Genomic DNA, 22,515 nt, shown 5'->3' with positions numbered 1-22,515 from the left:
AGTTATTCCTCTAAACCTGGCTTCAAATGCCCCAATTTTTTCGCGCTGGCGCCGTTCAGCCCTCAGCAAAATCTGGTAGCGAGGACTTTTTTTGTGGCCCTCTCTATCATCAAAGTTGCCCATCCATTACGGCATGACAATATTTGTTCGGCCCCCGGCAACAATCTGGATTTCTCATGTGGCCCCCCATGAAAAATAGTTGCCCACCCCTGATCTACAGTATGGCTGGCACTGCCAGACTAACCTTAACCTGGTTTCCAAACTCACCTGGAGGCTCCACATTCAAATAGTCTCTCTCATCTGAGGAGGGAAGGAGAAGACAGTAACTCGACAGCACTTTACAAAACTAAAAATAATATCAGAAATGAAGAAAAAAACACATTAACGCTTTAGAGTATGTGTTCATTAAATGTTAACTAATGCATTCACAAATTAAACATGGAAAAACAACATTAACAACATTAAAACATATTAGTTGATGTTAAATTTGTCAATTCACAGCAAGTCAGTCAACACGGGGTAATCTCTGGTCATGAGAATGCTGTTAGGACCCGGGTCACAAGCCTATCAATTAGCACATTAGCATAAATAGCAAACGGGTGGAAATTAGCCCTTGTCCGACCGCGAGGTGGGTCAACAAGCAGAGTGGGGTTAACCCTTCCAGCTAAATCAACCTGGGAATAGCCCTGGTTGGACCTTGGTGTGAAAGGGGCATAAACAGTACAGTATGTGAGACACTTTCCTAATGACACTGATCATCAGTACAGTGACCTTTCTTTATACAGGAGGAGTCTCACTTACAGCAAAGCTCTCTTTCAGGAGCATCCTGTTCACATTCACACCTGGAAGCTGACCAGTACAACCAGTCTGATCTGCTGGCCACTGAGCACCTCCACTGGAGCGGTTGGGGTCAGGGAGCTACTAAATCTCACCATGCCACCATAACACCCAGAGTGCCTTGTGCCACCTTACACCCAGAGTGCCTTGTGCCACCATAACACCCAGAGTGCCTTGTGCCACCATAACACCCAGAGTGCCTTGTGCCACCATAACACCCAGAGTGCCTCGTGCCACCGAAGAAAGACGAGCGGGGGGCTTGCTCTGCAGGCTGAGGTGTAAAGATAACGTTAGGTGTGTTTACGTTTAATAGATAATCAGATCATAATCAAACATTTTGTTGCAGGACGATGTTTTCTTTGTTGTGTTTGTGTGGGACAGATTTTATAGTATTCAATCTTTTATTAAACATGTTTACCCCTAAAATAGATCACATCAGTAATGCACAACACTGATCAGATCAAATTGTATATAATATCTATAATGCTATATATCTAAATTATAATATAATTATATTCTATTAAATTAATTATGAATTAAATTATATAAATAAATGATCTTAAAATCAAACACATATTTGATTTTAAGGTGTACACCAAAGTCAACATCATCCTTCAAATGACATATGTTTGAATATAGCATTTACATTTACTGTAGGTGATTGATTAAAGAAAATATTAGAAAACATTTCCCTTCACTTTCCATCGTAAATGTAACAACTGAGCTCTAACGGAGCCTGCAGAGCCGTAGCGAGCCCCCCCGCCAACCCCCCAAGTGGCGAGTGCCCCACCCAGATTTATCCTGCCGGTCCCGGGGATTGAACCGACGACCTTCCGGTCACAAACTCCCTTCTCTAACCAGTGGGCCACCACTGCCCCACCTCATCTCATCTGTCACTGCGATCCAAAGCAAAGCCAGCTTACCCTCTGCAGGATCAGGATCCTCATAACGTGGATTAATCTCTGTAGGAAATAAAATGCCATAATGATAAAGACACAATCAAAAGACACAAAAAGGACATATAAGAGGGTTTTCTGCTATAGTAATAACTACAGGTGATACAAACATGCAACACTAGAACATGTTCAAATCTGAATTGATCCCACCTTTTGGAGTCCCCCCCCCTTCAAAGTAATATATCATAAATTATTATAATAAATAATGACACATTTGACATCACTACACAGACTATGTGGAGTCAGCCAATAAGGCTGGTTAAAAACAAACGATATATCGAATCGATATTCATTTGAAGGAACTGATATCGAGTCATAGATCAATATTGATCTTTTAATATAAAGCCTTTTCCCGTGGAGGCTTGAAGCTTTAACCATGTTAGACTCACGTGGTTTATTCCTTAGAACATCTGTAAACATGAATATTTTTTAATAATGCACCAGGTTAGAGTGTTCCGTGTACAATTTACAGCATAAGTTCTTTGAGAATCTCTTTCATATCCAAGCAAAATTGGTATTGGAACTGAAATATCGATATTGAATCGGGACCTTGTGTATCGGAATCGTATGGAATCAGGAAATCAGTGGTGATACCCTGCCCTTAGTGCCCCATCATCAGCCAATATTACAAAGTCAGTAGTCAGTCTGACAGCTTTTGTAAGTCAAAAAGTTCAGCTGTTGTTTCTGCTGGGAGGCTGAGGATACATTCACATTACATCTAGCTACTGTATATCATTTATATAAAAGGGGCAAGTGGGCAATTCTGTTCTCTGTTTCAATTTGTGTCACACTGATGATGTCATAAGAGCATATCATCTTATGACATCACTGATGATGTCATAGGCACTGATGATGTCATAGTGATGTCATAAGAGCAGCATCATCTTATGACATCACTGATGATGTCATAGTGATGTCATAAGAGCAGAATCATCTTATGACATCACTGATGATGTCATAGTGATGTCATAAGAGCATTACACTAACATCACATTATTGTTATATTAACATTACATTAACGTTGTTACATTACATTCACATTACCACACATTCTAAATCACTCACCCTCACCGCTCGGGTCGACGTTCACATAGTGTGGCTCTACACTGTCGACTGTTGAGAGAGAACAGCACATTGTGTCGTGTGAAATGACAGCATTATCTAAAGCTTATACTCTGATTTACACATGATTCTAATCTGCAAAAACGTACCTAAGTTGTTAAATTGACCCTTATCAGAATCAGCTTTATTGGCCAAGTATATGTGCACAATCATACAAGGAATTTGACGTAACTCTCAATGTGCTCACACACCATGTGCTCACACACGAAAAAGGAAAACAAACAAAGGAAAGGAGTGCATTTAAACATTTACATTAACTATTATAAGAAGTGTGTGGATAAGCGTCTATTTTAAATACATGTAATATAGAATGTATGTACGTACGTACAGTATAATGTATGTATGTAATGCAAACCATTATGTGCTTTAGTCATGCCATGTCTCCTTAATCACAAATTACAAAAGAGAGTAGAGCGCGCACATCCAGTCAAAATTGCAGGTGCAGGACAAGGGGTCAAACAATGTAGAAAAAGAGTAGAGTCCGCACACTGCTGAACAAGATGTCTCCCAGACGGATAGATTTCTGAAGAAGGTCGTGTGAGACCGAAACGCCAAGAAATAAATCTATCCGTCTGGGAGACATCTTGTTCAGCAGTGTGCGGACTCTACTCTTTTTCTACATTCCTTAATCACAAATGCCACTAAATGTTTCGGCAGTGAGACAATATAGCCCAAGTAAGTGAACAAGATGAATAGTTTTGCACAAACTAAAGTTTTTAGTTTAAATTTGAATTTGGACAATTCTTTACATTAAAAAAAAATCAAATAAATGCATTTCGAACTGTTTGCTAGCACAAGAAAACGTGCAAAAAGAAATATCGAATTTTTTGCCAAACTGAACGGCCAAGCTGTACCTGAACTGTGAGTCGAGGCCAGACTCTGAACGGACTGACGAATCTCAACTTTGGGCGGATCAGGCAGCACTTTTCTATTGGAGGAGAGAGAGAAGGGGAGGATGGGGTCAGACGCACCGGCCATCTGAAAACATCGGGGAAAGAAAGAAAGATAGAGAGAATGATGGAAAGAAAGGTAGAAAGAAAGAAAGAAAGATAGAAAGAATGATGGAAAGAAAGGTAGAAAGAAAGATAGAAAGAATGATGGAAAGAAAGGTAGAAAGAAAGATAGAAAGAATGATGGAAAGAAAGGTAGAAAGAAAGAAAGAAAGAAAGATAGAGAGAAAGAGGAGACGTACACATAGCCCGGGTCTTCTCCGTCGCTCTCGTTTTCGTACTCGGGTCCTGCACAACAAGATGGCCGTGTCAGAGCAAATGGAATGACATCATCAGAGTAGTGTTAATTTTGTCCGCTATTTTTTTATTTAGTCTTAGTCCCGTGTTAAATGTCCTTGTTAGTCTGTATCATATTTAGTCAACCTCATCCTGTTTTTATTTAGTCAAGTTTTAGTCGACTAAAAGTTTGAGCATTTTAGTCTCAGCTTAGTCAAATAAAACCATAAGTATTTTAGTCTAGTTTTAGTCAACGAAAACTGTTCACATTTTAGTCTAGTTTTAGTCAATGAAAACTGTTGAATCTGCTGATGCGCTTGCACTAGTAATTGTAATTCGAAGCAGTGTTGGCAACTCTTTCCCAGGGAAAGTAGCTAATGCTGACCCTGCCCACCCGGGCCAGTGTCGGTGTGCGGCGGTAGCAACGACAAGTGGACCGTATTTACAGTCCCTGCTCAGCCCGCAGCTGAGGGGAGAATGGAGGGAGGCTGGCTGTGCTGTGTGGAAAGCACTCAGACTTCTCTGGATATAATGTAGACAAGCAAGTAGCTGTACATTTTGGGAACACAATGCCTCATACACATAGATAAGACCCTTAGCTAAGACTGGGTGGGTTCTGTTGTAACTACTATAAATGTTTTTAAGACAGCTACATGTCAGCTACATCTATGATGCTGCAGCACAGGAACCTGAACTGCTGCATTGAGGGGGGGAAACAGTCTATAATTAATGTTAATTTTGTCGTCTATTTTTAAATTTTGTCGTAGTCTTAGTCCTGTGTCAAATGTCCTTGTTAGTTTTTATCATATTTAGTCAACCCCGTCCTCTTTTTGTTTAGTCAAGTTTTAGTTGACTAAAAGTTTGAGTATTTTAGTCTCGTCTTAGTCAATGAAACTAAAAGTCTGAACATTTTAGTCTAGTCTTAAGGTCCTTACACATCGGGAGCGTTTTTTTCGTGCGATTAATTCGCACGTCAATAATGTTTTCCGAACCTATATCAGTCAATGGAACCGTGCATACCAACGGCAAAGTTTTGCTGAGCGTTATTGCGGTGTTTATTTTTTCGAACCACGGTCGATTTTTCAGAAATTCGCTTCTGACGTGTACACCTCTGTGGCTGTGATTGACAGGTGGGTCAAAACTCGCATCGCAATATCGTGCCGTATATTCGCATCGCTCCCGATGTGTAAGGACCTTTAGTCTTGGGGAAAAAGGTAGTCGACTAACATTTTTCGTCATAGTTTTCGTCGACGAAATTAACACTACATCAGAGCAAATGGAATGACATCACAGAAATCCATGCATGGGGTCAGTGAGCGCTCCTAACGTTGAAGCTCAGTACAAGTCAAGTAGAATAGCTGTCTGTCTGAATGATGATCTTTAGAAAGCAGAGAGCCGAGACTCTCCTGCTATTATGGAGGAGAAGAATCAGCAGCAGTATATTTCTGCTCTCTGTACTTTGTTAGTATCAACAAACGAGACGATCAGCCTCACCCAAATCTGTCATGTAAAACTGTCATGACTACGGAATGTACATTTTGTGCAGCTGAAAAGGACATAATGTGAGTTTTAAGGTAATGTGTAGCACAGTGCTGCTTCCCTAATACATCACGTACATCTTAAAGGGACAGGCCAACTTACATCACTTAAAGGGACAGGCCAACTTACATCACGTACATCTTAAAGGGACAGGCCAACTTACATCACTTAAAGGGACAGGCCAACTTACATCACTTAAAGGGACAGGCCAACTTACATCATGTATATCTTAAAGGGACAGGCCAACTTACATCACGTACATCTTAAAGGGACAGGCCAACTTACATCATGTACATCTTAAAGGGACAGGCCAACTTACATCATGTACATCTTAAAGGGACAGGCCAACTTACATCATGTACATCTTAAAGGGACAGGCCAACTTACATCACGTACATCACTTAAAGGGACAGGCCAACTTACATCACGTACATCTTAAAGGGACAGGCCAACTTACATCATGTACATCTTAAAGGGACAGGCCAACTTACATCATGTACATCTTAAAGGGACAGGCCAACTTACATCACTTAAAGGGACAGGCCAACTTACATCATGTATATCTTAAAGGGACAGGCCAACTTACATCACGTACATCTTAAAGGGACAGGCCAACTTACATCACGTACATCTTAAAGGGACAGGCCAACTTACATCATGTACATCTTAAAGGGACAGGCCAACTTACATCATGTACATCTTAAAGGGACAGGCCAACTTACATCACTTAAAGGGACAGGCCAACTTACATCACGTACATCTTAAAGGGACAGGCCAACTTACATCATGTACATCTTAAAGGGACAGGCCAACTTACATCATGTACATCTTAAAGGGACAGGCCAACTTACATCACGTACATCTTAAAGGGACAGGCCAACTTACATCACGTACATCTTAAAGGGACAGGCCAACTTACATCATGTACATCTTAAAGGGACAGGCCAACTTACATCATGTACATCTTAAAGGGACAGGCCAACTTACATCATGTACATATTAAAGGGACAGGCCAACTTACATCACGTACATCTTAAAGGGACAGGCCAACTTACATCATGTACATATTAAAGGGACAGGCCAACTTACATCATGTACATCTTAAAGGGACAGGCCAACTTACATCATGTACATCTTAAAGGGACAGGCCAACTTACATCATGTACATATTAAAGGGACAGGCCAACTTACATCACGTACATCTTAAAGGGACAGGCCAACTTACATCACGTACATCTTAAAGGGACAGGCCAACTTACATCACGTACATCTTAAAGGGACAGGCCAACTTACATCACTTAAAGGGACAGGCCAACTTACATCATGTACATCTTAAAGGGACAGGCCAACTTACATCACGTACATCTTAAAGGGACAGGCCAACTTACATCACTTAAAGGGACAGGCCAACTTACATCACGTACATCTTAAAGGGACAGGCCAACTTACATCACGTAGATCTTAAAGGGACAGGCCAACTTACATCATGTACATCTTAAAGGGACAGGCCAACTTACATCACGTAGATCTTAAAGGGACAGGCCAACTTACATCACGTACATCTTAAAGGGACAGGCCAACTTACATCACTTACATCTTAAAGGGACAGGCCAACTTACATCATGTACATCTTAAAGGGACAGGCCAACTTACATCACGTACATCTTAAAGGGACAGGCCAACTTACATCACGTAGATCTTAAAGGGACAGGCCAACTTACATCACGTACATCTTAAAGGGACAGGCCAACTTACATCATGTACATCTTAAAGGGACAGGCCAACTTACATCATGTACATCTTAAAGGGACAGGCCAACTTACATCACTTAAAGGGACAGGCCAACTTACATCATGTATATCTTAAAGGGACAGGCCAACTTACATCACGTACATCTTAAAGGGACAGGCCAACTTACATCATGTACATCTTAAAGGGACAGGCCAACTTACATCATGTACATCTTAAAGGGACAGGCCAACTTACATCATGTACATCTTAAAGGGACAGGCCAACTTACATCACGTACATCACTTAAAGGGACAGGCCAACTTACATCACGTACATCTTAAAGGGACAGGCCAACTTACATCACGTACATCTTAAAGGGACAGGCCAACTTACATCATGTACATCTTAAAGGGACAGGCCAACTTACATCATGTACATCTTAAAGGGACAGGCCAACTTACATCACGTACATCTTAAAGGGACAGGCCAACTTACATCACGTACATCTTAAAGGGACAGGCCAACTTACATCATGTACATCTTAAAGGGACAGGCCAACTTACATCATGTACATCTTAAAGGGACAGGCCAACTTACATCACGTACATCTTAAAGGGACAGGCCAACTTACATCACGTACATCTTAAAGGGACAGGCCAACTTACATCATGTACATCTTAAAGGGACAGGCCAACTTACATCATGTACATCTTAAAGGGACAGGCCAACTTACATCATGTACATATTAAAGGGACAGGCCAACTTACATCACGTACATCTTAAAGGGACAGGCCAACTTACATCATGTACATATTAAAGGGACAGGCCAACTTACATCATGTACATCTTAAAGGGACAGGCCAACTTACATCATGTACATCTTAAAGGGACAGGCCAACTTACATCATGTACATATTAAAGGGACAGGCCAACTTACATCACGTACATCTTAAAGGGACAGGCCAACTTACACCACGTACATCTTAAAGGGACAGGCCAACTTACATCACGTACATCTTAAAGGGACAGGCCAACTTACATCACTTAAAGGGACAGGCCAACTTACATCATGTACATCTTAAAGGGACAGGCCAACTTACATCACGTACATCTTAAAGGGACAGGCCAACTTACATCACTTAAAGGGACAGGCCAACTTACATCACGTACATCTTAAAGGGACAGGCCAACTTACATCACGTAGATCTTAAAGGGACAGGCCAACTTACATCACTTACATCTTAAAGGGACAGGCCAACTTACATCATGTACATCTTAAAGGGACAGGCCAACTTACATCACGTACATCTTAAAGGGACAGGCCAACTTACATCACGTAGATCTTAAAGGGACAGGCCAACTTACATCACGTACATCTTAAAGGGACAGGCCAACTTACATCACGTACATCTTAAAGGGACAGGCCAACTTACATCATGTACATCTTAAAGGGACAGGCCAACTTACATCATGTACATCTTAAAGGGACAGGCCAACTTACATCATGTACATCTTAAAGGGACAGACCAACTTACATCACGTACAACTTAAAGGGACAGGCCAACTTACATCACGTACATCTTAAAGGGACAGGCCAACTTACATCATGTACATCTTAAAGGGACAGGCCAACTTACATCATGTACATCTTAAAGGGACAGGCCAACTTACATCATGTACATCTTAAAGGGACAGGCCAACTTACATCATGTACATCTTAAAGGGACAGGCCAACTTACATCATGTACATCTTAAAGGGACAGGCCAACTTACATCATGTACATCTTAAAGGGACAGGCCAACTTACATCATGTACATCTTAAAGGGACAGGCCAACTTACATCACGTACATCTTAAAGGGACAGGCCAACTTACATCACGTACAACTTAAAGGGACAGGCCAACTTACATCATGTACATCTTAAAGGGACAGGCCAACTTACATCATGTACATCTTAAAGGGACAGGCCAACTTACATCATGTACATCTTAAAGGGACAGGCCAACTTACATCACGTACATCTTAAAGGGACAGGCCAACTTACATCACGTACATCTTAAAGGGACAGGCCAACTTACATCATGTACATCTTAAAGGGACAGGCCAACTTACATCATGTACATATTAAAGGGACAGGCCAACTTACATCATGTACATCTTAAAGGGACAGGCCAACTTACATCACGTACATCTTAAAGGGACAGGCCAACTTACATCACGTACATCTTAAAGGGACAGGCCAACTTACATCATGTACATCTTAAAGGGACAGGCCAACTTACATCATGTACAACTTAAAGGGACAGGCCAACTTACATCATGTACATCTTAAGGGACAGGCCAACTTACATCATGTACATCTTAAAGGGACAGGCCAACTTACATCACGTAGATCTTAAAGGGACAGGCCAACTTACATCACGTACATCTTAAAGGGACAGGCCAACTTACATCACGTACAACTTAAAGGGACAGGCCAACTTACATCATGTACATCTTAAAGGGACAGGCCAACTTACATCATGTACATCTTAAAGGGACAGGCCAACTTACATCATGTACATCTTAAAGGGACAGGCCAACTTACATCACGTACAACTTAAAGGGACAGGCCAACTTACATCATGTACATCTTAAAGGGACAGGCCAACTTACATCATGTACATCTTAAAGGGACAGGCCAACTTACATCATGTACATCTTAAAGGGACAGGCCAACTTACATCATGTACATCTTAAAGGGACAGGCCAACTTACATCATGTACAACTTAAAGGGACAGGCCAACTTACATCATGTACATCTTAAAGGGACAAGCCAACTTACATCACGTACATCTTAAAGGGACAGGCCAACTTACATCATGTACATCTTAAAGGGACAGGCCAACTTACATCATGTACATCTTAAAGGGACAGGCCAACTTACATCATGTACATCTTAAAGGGACAGGCCAACTTACATCATGTACATCTTAAAGGGACAGGCCAACTTACATCATGTACAACTTAAAGGGACAGGCCAACTTACATCACGTACATCTTAAAGGGACAGGCCAACTTTTTGAGAGATTTGCCTCTTTGCCATAGCGCCCAATGCCCATACATAAACAAGATAAACAATGGCTTTGTCGCCTCTCTCCGCGCGGTATGCTGTTAGGTACAGTATGCTGTTAGGTACATTATGCTGTTAGGTACATTATGCTGTTAGCTACAGCAGTATGCTGTGAGCTACAGCCGTTCACTTAGTTAGATTCTCTCTCTGTGCAGTTTGCCGCGAGGTACAGCCATTCAGTTAGTTACATTCACAAATGAAGCTCAGTATGTATGTATGTATGTATGTATGATCTGTAAATTTATATGGAATGTTGGATTAACATCATGTTCAAGAGGACCACAATGGAAATAAGTCCTGGACTTTTTTTAAACCGTGTGCCTTGTTTTGTACACTTTTATTTTACAATCCAATAAACTAAACTAAACTAAACTAAACTCTGATCAGTACGGTGACCTCATCTCATCTGTCACTGCAATCTAAAACAGATTCAGCTTACCGTCTGCAGGATTCTCATAACTTGGATTACTTTCTGTGGGAAATCAACACAATAGTATTAAGTTTCAAAGACACAGTTACATGACTGTATGAAATAAACACAATATTATTAAAGCCCCATTCAGCAACTTTTCCAAGTTTTGCTATTGGGGAAACAGCGCCCTCTGCGTGCAATTAGTATCAGTATCGATATCGGCGTTCAAAGTCAACAAAACACAGCGGCAGAAAGCTCTATGTAGTACATGTTGTGACATCGGGTACTCACCACGTGATGAAATAATAATCCATAGTTACGTGAAACGTCATTTTCGTAGCAAATCCACACCGACTTATTTCCTTGTTTTCATGAACACAACGCTCCCGCTGTACAGCGCATGCGCGCATCTTGCCTCCGGGACGCAGGCACCAAACTGCTTAGTCCCAGGGGAGGCCTTTAGAGGGCGGTGTGTGACCAATAGAGGTGATATTCTCCCTGTTACAAGTCACTGTACCATCTTCAATAACTAAAAAGCTGTTATATAAAGGTGGAAAAGTGACTGATTGGGGCTTTAAGTTTCAAAGACACAATTACATGACTGTATGATGAAGTTATCATGTGCAAAGACTGCATCAAACATCTCATTTCTCTTCTCATTCATGAAAGAAGAAGCAGAGACTAAAGGAGACATTCAGAGGACAAGACACACTTCAAATGTCTAAATCCCAGCCATTAAACATACCTCCGTATGCTAATGAGGTCATTCATTCAACTGACCAATACATGAATTAGCAAATACTGTATTTATAATTTTATATGAATACAAACATGGTGTTATTAATACAAACTCTGTATCTTAAACCGTCAAGTTACAATCGTTTTCAGGAAGATCAGTTGTTTTCCTCATTAACATGCAAATGTATGCAGCAAGGTGCTCCAAAATCTAATGGGTTCATCTGCTCTATAAGACAGTAAGACAGCTGGTTCATCTGCTCTATAAGACAGTAAGACAGCTGGTTCATCTGCTCTATAAGACAGTAAGACAGCTGGTTCATCTGCTCTATAAGACAGTAAGACAGCTGGTTCATCTGCTCTATAAGACAGTAAGACAGCTGGTTCATCTGCACTATAAGACAGTAAGACAGCTGGTTCATCTGCTCTATAAGACAGTAAGACAGCTGGTTCATCTGCTCTATAAGACAGTAAGACAGCTGGTTCATCTGCTCTATAAGACAGTAAGACAGCTGGTTCATCTGCTCTATAAGACAGTAAGACAGCTGGTTCATCTGCTCTATAAGACAGTAAGACAGCTGGTTCATCTGCTCTATAAGACAGTAAGACAGCTGGTTCATCTGCTCTATAAGACAGTAAGACAGCTGGTTCATCTGCTCTATAAGACAGTAAGACAGGGGTCCTGGGGGGCCACATGACAGACAGACAGGGGTCATGGGGGCACATGACAAACAGACAGGGGTCATGGGGGCACATGACAAACAGACAGGGGTCCTGGGGGGCCACATGACAAACAGACAGGGGTCCTGGGGGGCCACATGACAAACAGACAGGGGTCATGGGGGGCCACATGACAAACAGACAGGGGTCCTGGGGGGCCACATGACAAACAGACAGGGGTCATGGGGGGGCACATGACAAACAGACAGGGGTCATGGGGGGCCACATGACAAACAGACAGGGGTCATGGGGGGCCACATGACAAACAGACAGGGGTCCTGGGGGGCCACGTGACAAACAGACAGGGGTCATGGGGGGGCACGTGACAAACAGACAGGGGTCCTGGGGGCCACATGACAAACAGACAGGGGTCCTGGGGGCCACATGACAAACAGACAGGGGTCCTGGGGGCCACATGACAAACAGACAGGGGTCCTGGGGGCCACATGACAAACAGACAGGGGTCCTGGGGGGCCACATGACAAACAGACAGGGGTCCTGGGGGCCACATGACAAACAGACAGGGGTCCTGGGGGCCACATGACAAACAGACAGGGGTCATGGGGGGCCACATGACAAACAGACAGGGGTCCTGGGGGCCACATGACAAACAGACAGGGGTCCTGGGGGGCCACATGACAAACAGACAGGGGTCCTGGGGGCCACATGACAAACAGACAGGGGTCATGGGGGGCCACATGACAAACAGACAGGGGTCCTGGGGGCCACATGACAAACAGACAGGGGTCATGGGGGGCCACATGACAAACAGACAGGGGTCCTGGGGGCCACATGACAAACAGACAGGGGTCCTGGGGGGCCACATGACAAACAGACAGGGGTCCTGGGGGCCACATGACAAACAGACAGGGGGTCATGGGGGGGGCACATGACAAACAGACAGGGGTCCTGGGGGCCACATGACAAACAGACAGGGGTCATGGGGGGGCCACATGACAAACAGACAGGGGTCATGGGGGCCACGTGACAAACAGACAGGGGTCATGGGGGGGCACATGACAAACAGACAGGGGTCCTGGGGGCCACATGACAAACAGACAGGGGTCATGGGGGGCACATGACAAACAGACAGGGGTCCTGGGGGCCACATGACAAACAGACAGGGGTCCTGGGGGGCCACATGACAAACAGACAGGGGTCCTGGGGGCCACATGACAAACAGACAGGGGTCCTGGGGGGCCACATGACAAACAGACAGGGGTCCTGGGGGCCACATGACAAACAGACAGGGGTCCTGGGGGGCCACATGACAAACAGACAGGGGTCATGGGGGGGCATATGACAAACAGACAGGGGTCATGGGGGGCCACATGACAAACAGACAGGGGTCATGGGGGCCACATGACAAACAGACAGGGGTCCTGGGGGGCCACATGACAAACAGACAGGGGTCATGGGGGGCCACATGACAAACAGACAGGGGTCATGGGGGGGGCACATGACAAACAGACAGGGGTCATGGGGGGCCACATGACAAACAGACAGGGGTCATGGGGGGGCACATGACAAACAGACAGGGGTCATGGGGGGCCACATGACAAACAGACAGGGGTCATGGGGGGGCACATGACAAACAGACAGGGGTCATGGGGGGGGCACATGACAAACAGACAGGGGTCATGGGGGGGGCACATGACAAACAGACAGGGGTCATGGGGGGGCACATGACAAACAGACAGGGGTCATGGGGGGGCACATGACAAACAGACAGGGGTCCTGGGGGCCACATGACAAACAGACAGGGGTCCTGGGGGGCCACATGACAAACAGACAGGGGTCATGGGGGGCCACATGACAAACAGACAGGGGTCATGGGGGGGCACATGACAAACAGACAGGGGTCCTGGGGGCCACATGACAAACAGACAGGGGTCCTGGGGGCCACATGACAAACAGACAGGGGTCATGGGGGGCCACATGACAAACAGACAGGGGTCATGGGGGGCACATGACAAACAGACAGGGGTCCTGGGGGCCACATGACAAACAGACAGGGGTCATGGGGGGGCACATGACAAACAGACAGGGGTCATGGGGGGCACATGACAAACAGACAGGGGTCCTGGGGGCCACATGACAAACAGACAGGGGTCATGGGGGGGGCACATGACAAACAGACAGGGGGTCATGGGGGGGCACATGACAAACAGACAGGGGTCATGGGGGGGCACATGACAAACAGACAGGGGGTCATGGGGGGGGCACATGACAAACAGACAGGGGTCATGGGGGGGCACATGACAAACAGACAGGGGTCATGGGGGGGGCACATGACAAACAGACAGGGGTCATGGGGGGGGCACATGACAAACAGACAGGGGTCATGGGGGGGGCACATGACAAACAGACAGGGGTCATGGGGGGGGCACATGACAAACAGACAGGGGTCATGGGGGGCCACATGACAAACAGACAGGGGGTCATGGGGGGGGCACATGACAAACAGACAGGGGTCATGGGGGGGGCACATGACAAACAGACAGGGGTCCTGGGGGCCACATGACAAACAGACAGGGGTCATGGGGGGGGCACATGACAAACAGACAGGGGTCCTGGGGGCCACATGACAAACAGACAGGGGGTCATGGGGGGGGCACATGACAAACAGACAGGGGTCATGGGGGGGCACATGACAAACAGACAGGGGTCCTGGGGGCCACATGACAAACAGACAGGGGGTCATGGGGGGCCACATGACAAACAGACAGGGGTCCTGGGGGCCACATGACAAACAGACAGGGGTCCTGGGGGCCACATGACAAACGCAGATTGCTGCCGGGGGCCAACATGTTTTTGTCGTGCCGTTGTAACTTCTCATTAGATCACTAGATTAAGAAAACATACTGTGACTTATTCTTCAGCATTTATGATCCTGAAAAGCTCCAAAGAAAAGAGCGCATTTAGGTCGTCTCATTAGGTGGTGTTGTGTCTAAACAGCTAAATGAATATAGCCTACTAGCCTGCCTTTAACTACTAAGTCTAATGATGCATTGTCTTTGCAGTTTGCAGTGGAGTTAAGCTGTTTGGCAAAATAACAAATCTGTTTGAAGAACATGAGCTTATTTTGGAGAAATGGACAGGCAGAGATAGTCTGGTAAACCAGCCGGTCACGTGAACTCACATTTCATTTCATTTCATTTCGTTCCCGTCTGGCCTGAAGCCTTCACAACAGTCTTTTACAGAGGGTGGAAGTTGGGCGGGTGTACTTGCCTTGACAGACAACTCCGTCAGCCAATCAGCGTTGGATCCATCAAATCCACTCGGGAGAACGGCAAAAACAGATTTTCCGCCCAGAAACTCTGTTGTTTTAATACTCCTGTACTTGTTTAATTGTTGTTATTATTATTCAAATTTGTTTATTGAGTTTTTCATTTCAAACATACTACATATAAACAGAGACATAAGAAAAAGCAAGACATGTAGCACCAAAATAGGACAGAACATAATAATACAAGAGACACAGACACCCAAGACTCAAAAATAATAATAATGAAAATAAATAAATGCTACAAACAATTACAATACACTTTGCAGGGGATACGCTAAGTGCTGAGGATATATGTTCTGGCAATCACTCGTGGCAAAAGCCAACACTTGAATCTCTGAAAGTCAGTTAGGCAGTATTGGGAGGAGTGAGGTAATTTTTATCAAAGTAATCTAGAAACGGACCCCACACTCTAAGATATTTCTGAGTCGAACCACGTATAGTGTATTTCAGTTTCTCCAATTTAAGGTGTGCCATAACATCTCTGACCCAACATGCATGAGATGGAGGGGCAGCTGATTTCCAGCTCATTAAAATGAGTCGTCGGGCCAGAAGCGATGAAAAAGCCAAAGCCTCGGCTTGAGCCCCAGAGACTGTAACTCCATCAGGTGCTACTCCAAAAATGCCAATGGCAGGGCCTGGATGAATGACCTTCCCGCAGATGTAAGAAAATATTTCAAAGATGGAGGACCAAAAAGGAACCAGAGACGAGCACGACCAGAACATGTGATATAGAGTCGCTGGGGCCCGTTTACACCTAGAACATGTCGGGTCAAAGCCGGGGTACATCCTGGCAAGCCTACTTTTCGATAAATGAAGTCTGTGTAACACTTTGAATTGCAATAATCCATGTCGGATGCAAATGGATGTTGAGTGAATCATCCCTATCGCTGACTGCCAAGTAAAGTCTGAGATCTCATTTGTGAAATCTTGCTCCCATAACTCTTTCAGATGATCGAGGGTGGGCGAAGCTACCATTTGAATCATACTATATAATCTGGATATAAGGCCTCTGCCTAGTGGATTGAAACATATGCACTCTTCTATCCAGCTATCAGGTGGAGAAGATGGGAAGCAGGGGAAAGTGTTTTTTGACAAAGCTACGGACCTGAAGATATTTAAAAAAATGTGTTTCTGGAATGTCATAATCCCTCTTTAACCTCTGGAAGGAAGCAAAGATGCCATCTTTAAATAAATCTTTAACACAAGTCAGCCCTTTCCTCGACCAAGTCTTATAAGTTGTATCCCAAAGGGAGGCAGGGAAGAGAGGGTTGGCTGTGATGGGTATAGAGGGCAGGGCCTGTTTTAATTGTTGTTATTGAGTCTATTTCTGCAATAACTGCACTTTATGGCTGTTTAAACTAGATGAACGTTGACGTTACTCCTCGAGGCGGACAGGCAAGGAGGCGGCCATTACTGTTTTGCTAGCAACGTTCTGATTGGCCGGTTACGATGTCAACTACGAGGCTGGTCGCTGATTGGCTCGTCTGCTTTGTAGTTTCTGCAGAAGCCCTCCCAGAGTTGAGGCCAGACGCTCCCGCAGAACCAAATGAAATGTGAGTTCAGGTGACCGGCTGGTTCAGCAGGCTAAGGCAGACAGACATGATGACGACACACACAGGCTGTTGTAGGGGCAGACGTTTTACCGTTTTCTGTGGGGGTGAAGGAGGGATGCCGCACAGGTGCATCCAACGAGGGCGAGCTGTCATGCACGCACGCACACACAGACACACGCGCACACACACAGACACACACACACACACACACGCACACACAGACACACACACACAGACACACGCACACAGACACACACACACACACACACACACACACACACACAGACACACACACACACACACACACACACACACAGACACGCACACACACAGACAGACGCACACACAGACACACACACACACACACACACACACACACACACACAGACACACACACGTCAGACAGCAGTCGGAGACAAACACTACAAACTGTGGTCATCTCGGTCATGAAGGGAAGTTGACGCTTAAAGGGACAGTTCACCCCAAAATCTAACATATTTGTCCTCTCACCTATTTCGATGTGAGTTGCCGAGTTTTGGAGATATCGGCCGTAGAGATGTCTGCCTTCTCTCCAATACAATGGAGCTGGATGGCACTCAGCGTGTGGTGCTCAAAGCACCAAAACATACTCAAGATGTTACTCAAGATAATCCACAGACCTTGTTGTGAGCAGTTTCACGTAGTATTTTCCTTCGACTGAACTAGTCTGCTAGCTAATAGTTGGGTCTAGTTGGGTTCAGCTAGCAGCAGCTAGCAGGTGTTATAGTTCAGTTCAGCTAGCAGCAGTTAGCAGGTGTTATAGTTCAGCTAGCAGCAGTTAGCAGGTGTTATAGTTCAGCTAACAGCAGTTAGCAGGTGTTATAGTTCAGCTAGCAGCAGCTAACAGGTGTTATAGTTCAGCTAGCAGCAGTTAGCAGGTGTTATAGTTCAGCTAGCAGCAGTTAGCAGGTGTTATAGTTCAGCTAGCAGCAGCTAACAGGTGTTATAGTTCAGCTAGCAGCAGCTAGCAGGTGTTATAGTTCAGCTAGCAGCAGCTAACAGGTGTTATAGTTCAGCTAGCAGCAGTTAGCAGGTGTTATAGTTCAGCTAGCAGCAGCTAACAGGTGTTATAGTTCAGCTAGCAGCAGCTAGCAGGTGTTATAGTTCAGCTAGCAGCAGCTAGCAGGTGTTATAGTTCAGCTAGCAGCAGCTAGCAGGTGTTATAGTTCAGCTAGCAGCAGCTAGCAGGTGTTATAGTTCAGCTAGCAGCAGTTAGCAGGTGTTATAGTTCAGCTAGCAGCAGTTAGCAGGTGTTATAGTTCAGCTAGCAGCAGCTAACAGGTGTTATAGTTCAGCTAACAGCAGCTAGCAGGTGTTATAGTTCAGCTAGCAGCAGTTAGCAGGTGTTATAGTTCAGCTAGCAGCAGTTAGCAGGTGTTATAGTTCAGCTAGCAGCAGTTAGCAGGTGTTATAGTTCAGCTAGCAGCAGCTAACAGGTGTTATAGTTCAGCTAGCAGCAGTTAGCAGGTGTTATAGTTCAGCTAGCAGCAGTTAGCAGGTGTTATAGTTCAGCTAGCAGCAGTTAGCAGGTGTTATAGTTCAGCTAGCAGCAGTTAGCAGGTGTTATAGTTCAGCTAGCAGCAGCTAACAGGTGTTATAGTTCAGCTAGCAGCAGTTAGCAGGTGTTATAGTTCAGCTAGCAGCAGCTAACAGGTGTTATAGTTCAGCTAACAGCAGCTAGCAGGTGTTATAGTTCAGCTAGCAGCAGTTAGCAGGTGTTATAGTTCAGCTAGCAGCAGTTAGCAGGTGTTATAGTTCAGCTAGCAGCAGTTAGCAGGTGTTATAGTTCAGCTAGCAGCAGCTAACAGGTGTTATAGTTCAGCTAGCAGCAGTTAGCAGGTGTTATAGTTCAGCTAGCAGCAGCTAGCAGGTGTTATAGTTCAGCTAGCAGCAGTTAGCAGGTGTTATAGTTCAGCTAGCAGCAGCTAGCAGGTGTAATAGTTCAGTCGAAAGAAAAGAGTTCCTACGTGAAACTGCTCACAGTTCCATCGTATTGAGAATGGTAAATGGTAAATGGAATGTATTTATAGAGCGCATTTTATATAGTCTATCCACTACCCAAAGCGCTTTGACATGAATACCTCACATTCACCCATTCACACACATTCACACACCGAGGCGTCTACAGCCATGCAAGGTGCTAACTGCTCGTTGAGAACAGTTATGGGTTCAGTGTCTTGCTCAAGGACACTTCGACTAACTACCGGGAGGAGCCAGCCTCCAACCGGGAACCTTCCGATTCCCATGCGACAGCGATATCTCCAAAACTGCCCCTTTAATGATCAAATTATGAGCATTGAGGCAATAGAGAGGCCAAGTGACTGCCTACTTCAGCACTGTACCACAGATTTTCATCCGCCATTTACTGTCCCATAGACATTTCGTAAAATGCTTATAAAAAATAGTTTTACTTGTTCAAACCAAACGGTTCAGATATATTTAGAAACAGGAGAGACCACATAACATTTAACTCGGACCAAAACGTAAACAAATTGTGGATTTAAAGAAAATATTTTTTCGATTTCGATTTTGATTTTGACCAAGTAAAACTATTTTTATAAGCATTTTACGAAATGTCTATGGGAAGATAAATGTGCTGAAGCAGGAAGTAGGCGGTCACTTTGCCTCTCGATTATATGCTTTAATTGAGCACCACAGGAACGAGTCCGGAAGCAGCACTTCCTGTTCATACATGTAGAAGCCAATGGGATTTTTGTTTGGGGATTTCAGCTAAATGCATGAAATAAGGTCTGTGGTGAACAACATTTATGAAACAGCAAAGTTTGTGTTCAGCAAGATCATCTTCACAAATGAGGAGCACTTGTATGACTGTTGAAGCGTAAATGCCTCTCTCTTTTTTTACATGATTTTCAGAGAACGCTTCAAAACTCAGAACAGTGGTGGTCCTCCTCATTTGTGCATGTCTGCATTTAACCAAAATTCCCATTCAAAAATGCCATTTCCTTTCTCACACGTACGAAGCAGACTTCCGGGGTTTAATAGCTGCAAAAATACATCATCCCTGCGGTGCTACTGTATACTGCTGATAGTGAGAGTTTGGATGAGCTGTGTGTGTGTGTGTGTGTGTGTGTGTGTGTGTGTGTGCGTGTGTGTGTGTGTGTGTGTGTGTGTGTGTGTGTGTGTGTGTGTGTGTGTGTGTGTGCGTGCGTGTGTGTGTGAGAGAGAAACTCACAAAGGTGCAAGCATGGTGGAGTGAGGATTGATAGAGTTCGCATCATCTGCAATTCAACAGAGATGACATCGTCATTACATCATCATCATCATCATCATCATCACCGCTACAGAGAGGGTGAAATAATACACATTCATTCTTCAACATGGACTTTGCCCTGGAACACAAAAGGTATCGCTCACTAGGCCTCATGTGCTTTAAAAGTCTGCAGAAAACTGCAATCATGGCGTCTGGACGGCTTGGCTGGGTTTTCCCCATGTGACTTGAATGCAGCATGGAGTGCCAAAGTCACGCCCTCTTCCGGGTTCCGCATGGGACCTCAGGAAGTAAATTCCCCATTCATTTCTCCATTGACATTTCGTTAAATATTTTTTTTATATGTATTTTATTTTCAACATACATATACTATCGACAGTTTCTGAGTCTCTCCATCCTTATGTAACGGCGTTGTGTAGGTGATACTTGCTTTATACCTGGGGAGTGAGTTTAACCAATCCACTCGGGACCACTCGGGACTCACGAGGAATCCGTGCTGACTCAACTCGGTTACACTTACAACAGAGATCATGTCCGTCAACCACAGTTGTAAAGAAGGCGAAGAGGGGGACTTCAATATTTTCAGAATGAGTATTTTTTGGCAACAGTTGTCCCCAGTGTCAGAGACTGTTGCACAGCTGTGGGGAAGCCCAGAGAGGACTCGGAGCAGCTGAAAATGGCGAGTTCCGCCTCCGGCTGAAGGGTTATTTTGTTGGCTGTAGAGTACCAGTCAAATATTTTGGCCCAGAACTCCATCAGTGAAGGGCAGAACCAGAAGGCATGAGACAGAGTGCCCTCTGACACTTGACACACAGTGGTGAGACAGAGGGGAAGAACTTGTGCAACTTATGCTTGGAATAGTGAAGATGATGAGCAACTTTAAATGTAATCAGCTGGTGTCTACTATTAACTGTGCAGCGTTGTACCACAGACAAACTCCTTTCGCATATAATGTCAGATAAATGAATACCAAGTTCCCCCTGCTAACATTTCCTAAAATCTTTATAGAAGGAGTTTGACTTGCACAAACCAAGCGATTCAGCTACGAGATGACTCACAAGTAGTCTGGCTGCATGGAAACAGGCTGCTGGTGTAAGCTCTGCAATTGGTCCATTTCAGTCGCCAACAGAACAAAATCCCTTTCCGCTCCCTACAAGCTCTGCCATTGGCTCCGTCCCGCTCTGACTGACCGGCTGTGACCATATATGGATTTCCTTTCCGCTCCCTCAGTGACAAATCTGTCTATCTCAAATGTCTCTGCCGCTGTGAAACAACATCAACAATACTAGCTTGTTGCTACACGCTGAAAACGATTGGATCCCCCGTTGTAGGGAGAGAGTCTGGCAAGCGAGACAAGGTTAAACCAAACAGAGCATTTTTCCCCCGCAAGTCCAGAGTGGAGATCCACGCTGCCAGACTCTCTCCCGGACGGGAGGGAAGTCTGGCAAGTGAGACTAACTCACAAGTGACCATGAAACATTTGACTCGGACCAAAACAAACAAACAAACAAACAAACAAACAAACAAACGAAAAAACGGAGTCTGGGTCTGAGTGAAATGTTCTATGGTCTCTCATGGTTCATCTCGTAGCTGAGTCGCTTGGTTTGACTAAGTAAAAGTCTTTTTATAAGGATTTAAAGAAACGTCAATGGAAACATGACTGGGGAATTCACTTTGTCAGGTCCCAGCATGCAGAACCTGCAGAACCAGGAAGAGGGCGTGGCTTACTGTAGGCACTCACTGTACTTAATGTATCCCATCATATTGAACCTGCACCTGCGTGCCACAAACGTGCTATTAGGTTCAAACTGATTTCCAAACCACTTCAGGTGTTTGTGACTCACAGGGATGGATCAGCCTGAAGCCAGTGGACCTGAGGGAGCAGAGAGAGAGACCCGCATTATCCATCAGCACCACAGAGACACATCCATCAGCACCACAGAGACACATCAGCACCACAGAGACACATCCATCAGCATCACAGAGACACATCAGCACCACAGAGCTCACATC

General features: G+C 44.7%; 1 protein-coding gene across 5 annotated transcripts in view; it reads right to left on the bottom strand.

The window, feature by feature from the left end:
• lat (linker for activation of T cells) overlaps nucleotides 1-22,515 on the bottom strand; it is a 57,024-nt gene that overhangs the window by 20,043 nt on the left and 14,466 nt on the right. For 3 of the 5 annotated variants that reach the window (XM_083649005.1, XM_083649006.1, XM_083649007.1), the window contains exons 4-12: nucleotides 22,347-22,375; nucleotides 20,467-20,512; nucleotides 17,325-17,380; nucleotides 10,965-10,997; nucleotides 4,108-4,153; nucleotides 3,770-3,843; nucleotides 2,859-2,906; nucleotides 1,761-1,799; nucleotides 268-300 (exon numbers count right to left, since the gene is read on the bottom strand). In XM_083649005.1, coding sequence (XP_083505131.1) covers nucleotides 268-300; nucleotides 1,761-1,799; nucleotides 2,859-2,906; nucleotides 3,770-3,843; nucleotides 4,108-4,153; nucleotides 10,965-10,997; nucleotides 17,325-17,380; nucleotides 20,467-20,512; nucleotides 22,347-22,375 — 404 coding nt within the window. The remainder of the gene's footprint in view (nucleotides 1-267; nucleotides 301-1,760; nucleotides 1,800-2,858; nucleotides 2,907-3,769; nucleotides 3,844-4,107; nucleotides 4,154-10,964; nucleotides 10,998-17,324; nucleotides 17,381-20,466; nucleotides 20,513-22,346; nucleotides 22,376-22,515) is intronic. The other 2 variants (XM_083649008.1, XM_083649009.1) reach the window with 1 other exon arrangement.

Source organism: Poromitra crassiceps, assembly GCF_964638095.1.
Source record: "Poromitra crassiceps genome assembly, chromosome: 13".
Taxonomy (NCBI): Eukaryota; Metazoa; Chordata; class Actinopteri; order Beryciformes; family Melamphaidae; genus Poromitra; species Poromitra crassiceps.
This window is presented reverse-complemented; position numbering and strand designations above follow the sequence as displayed.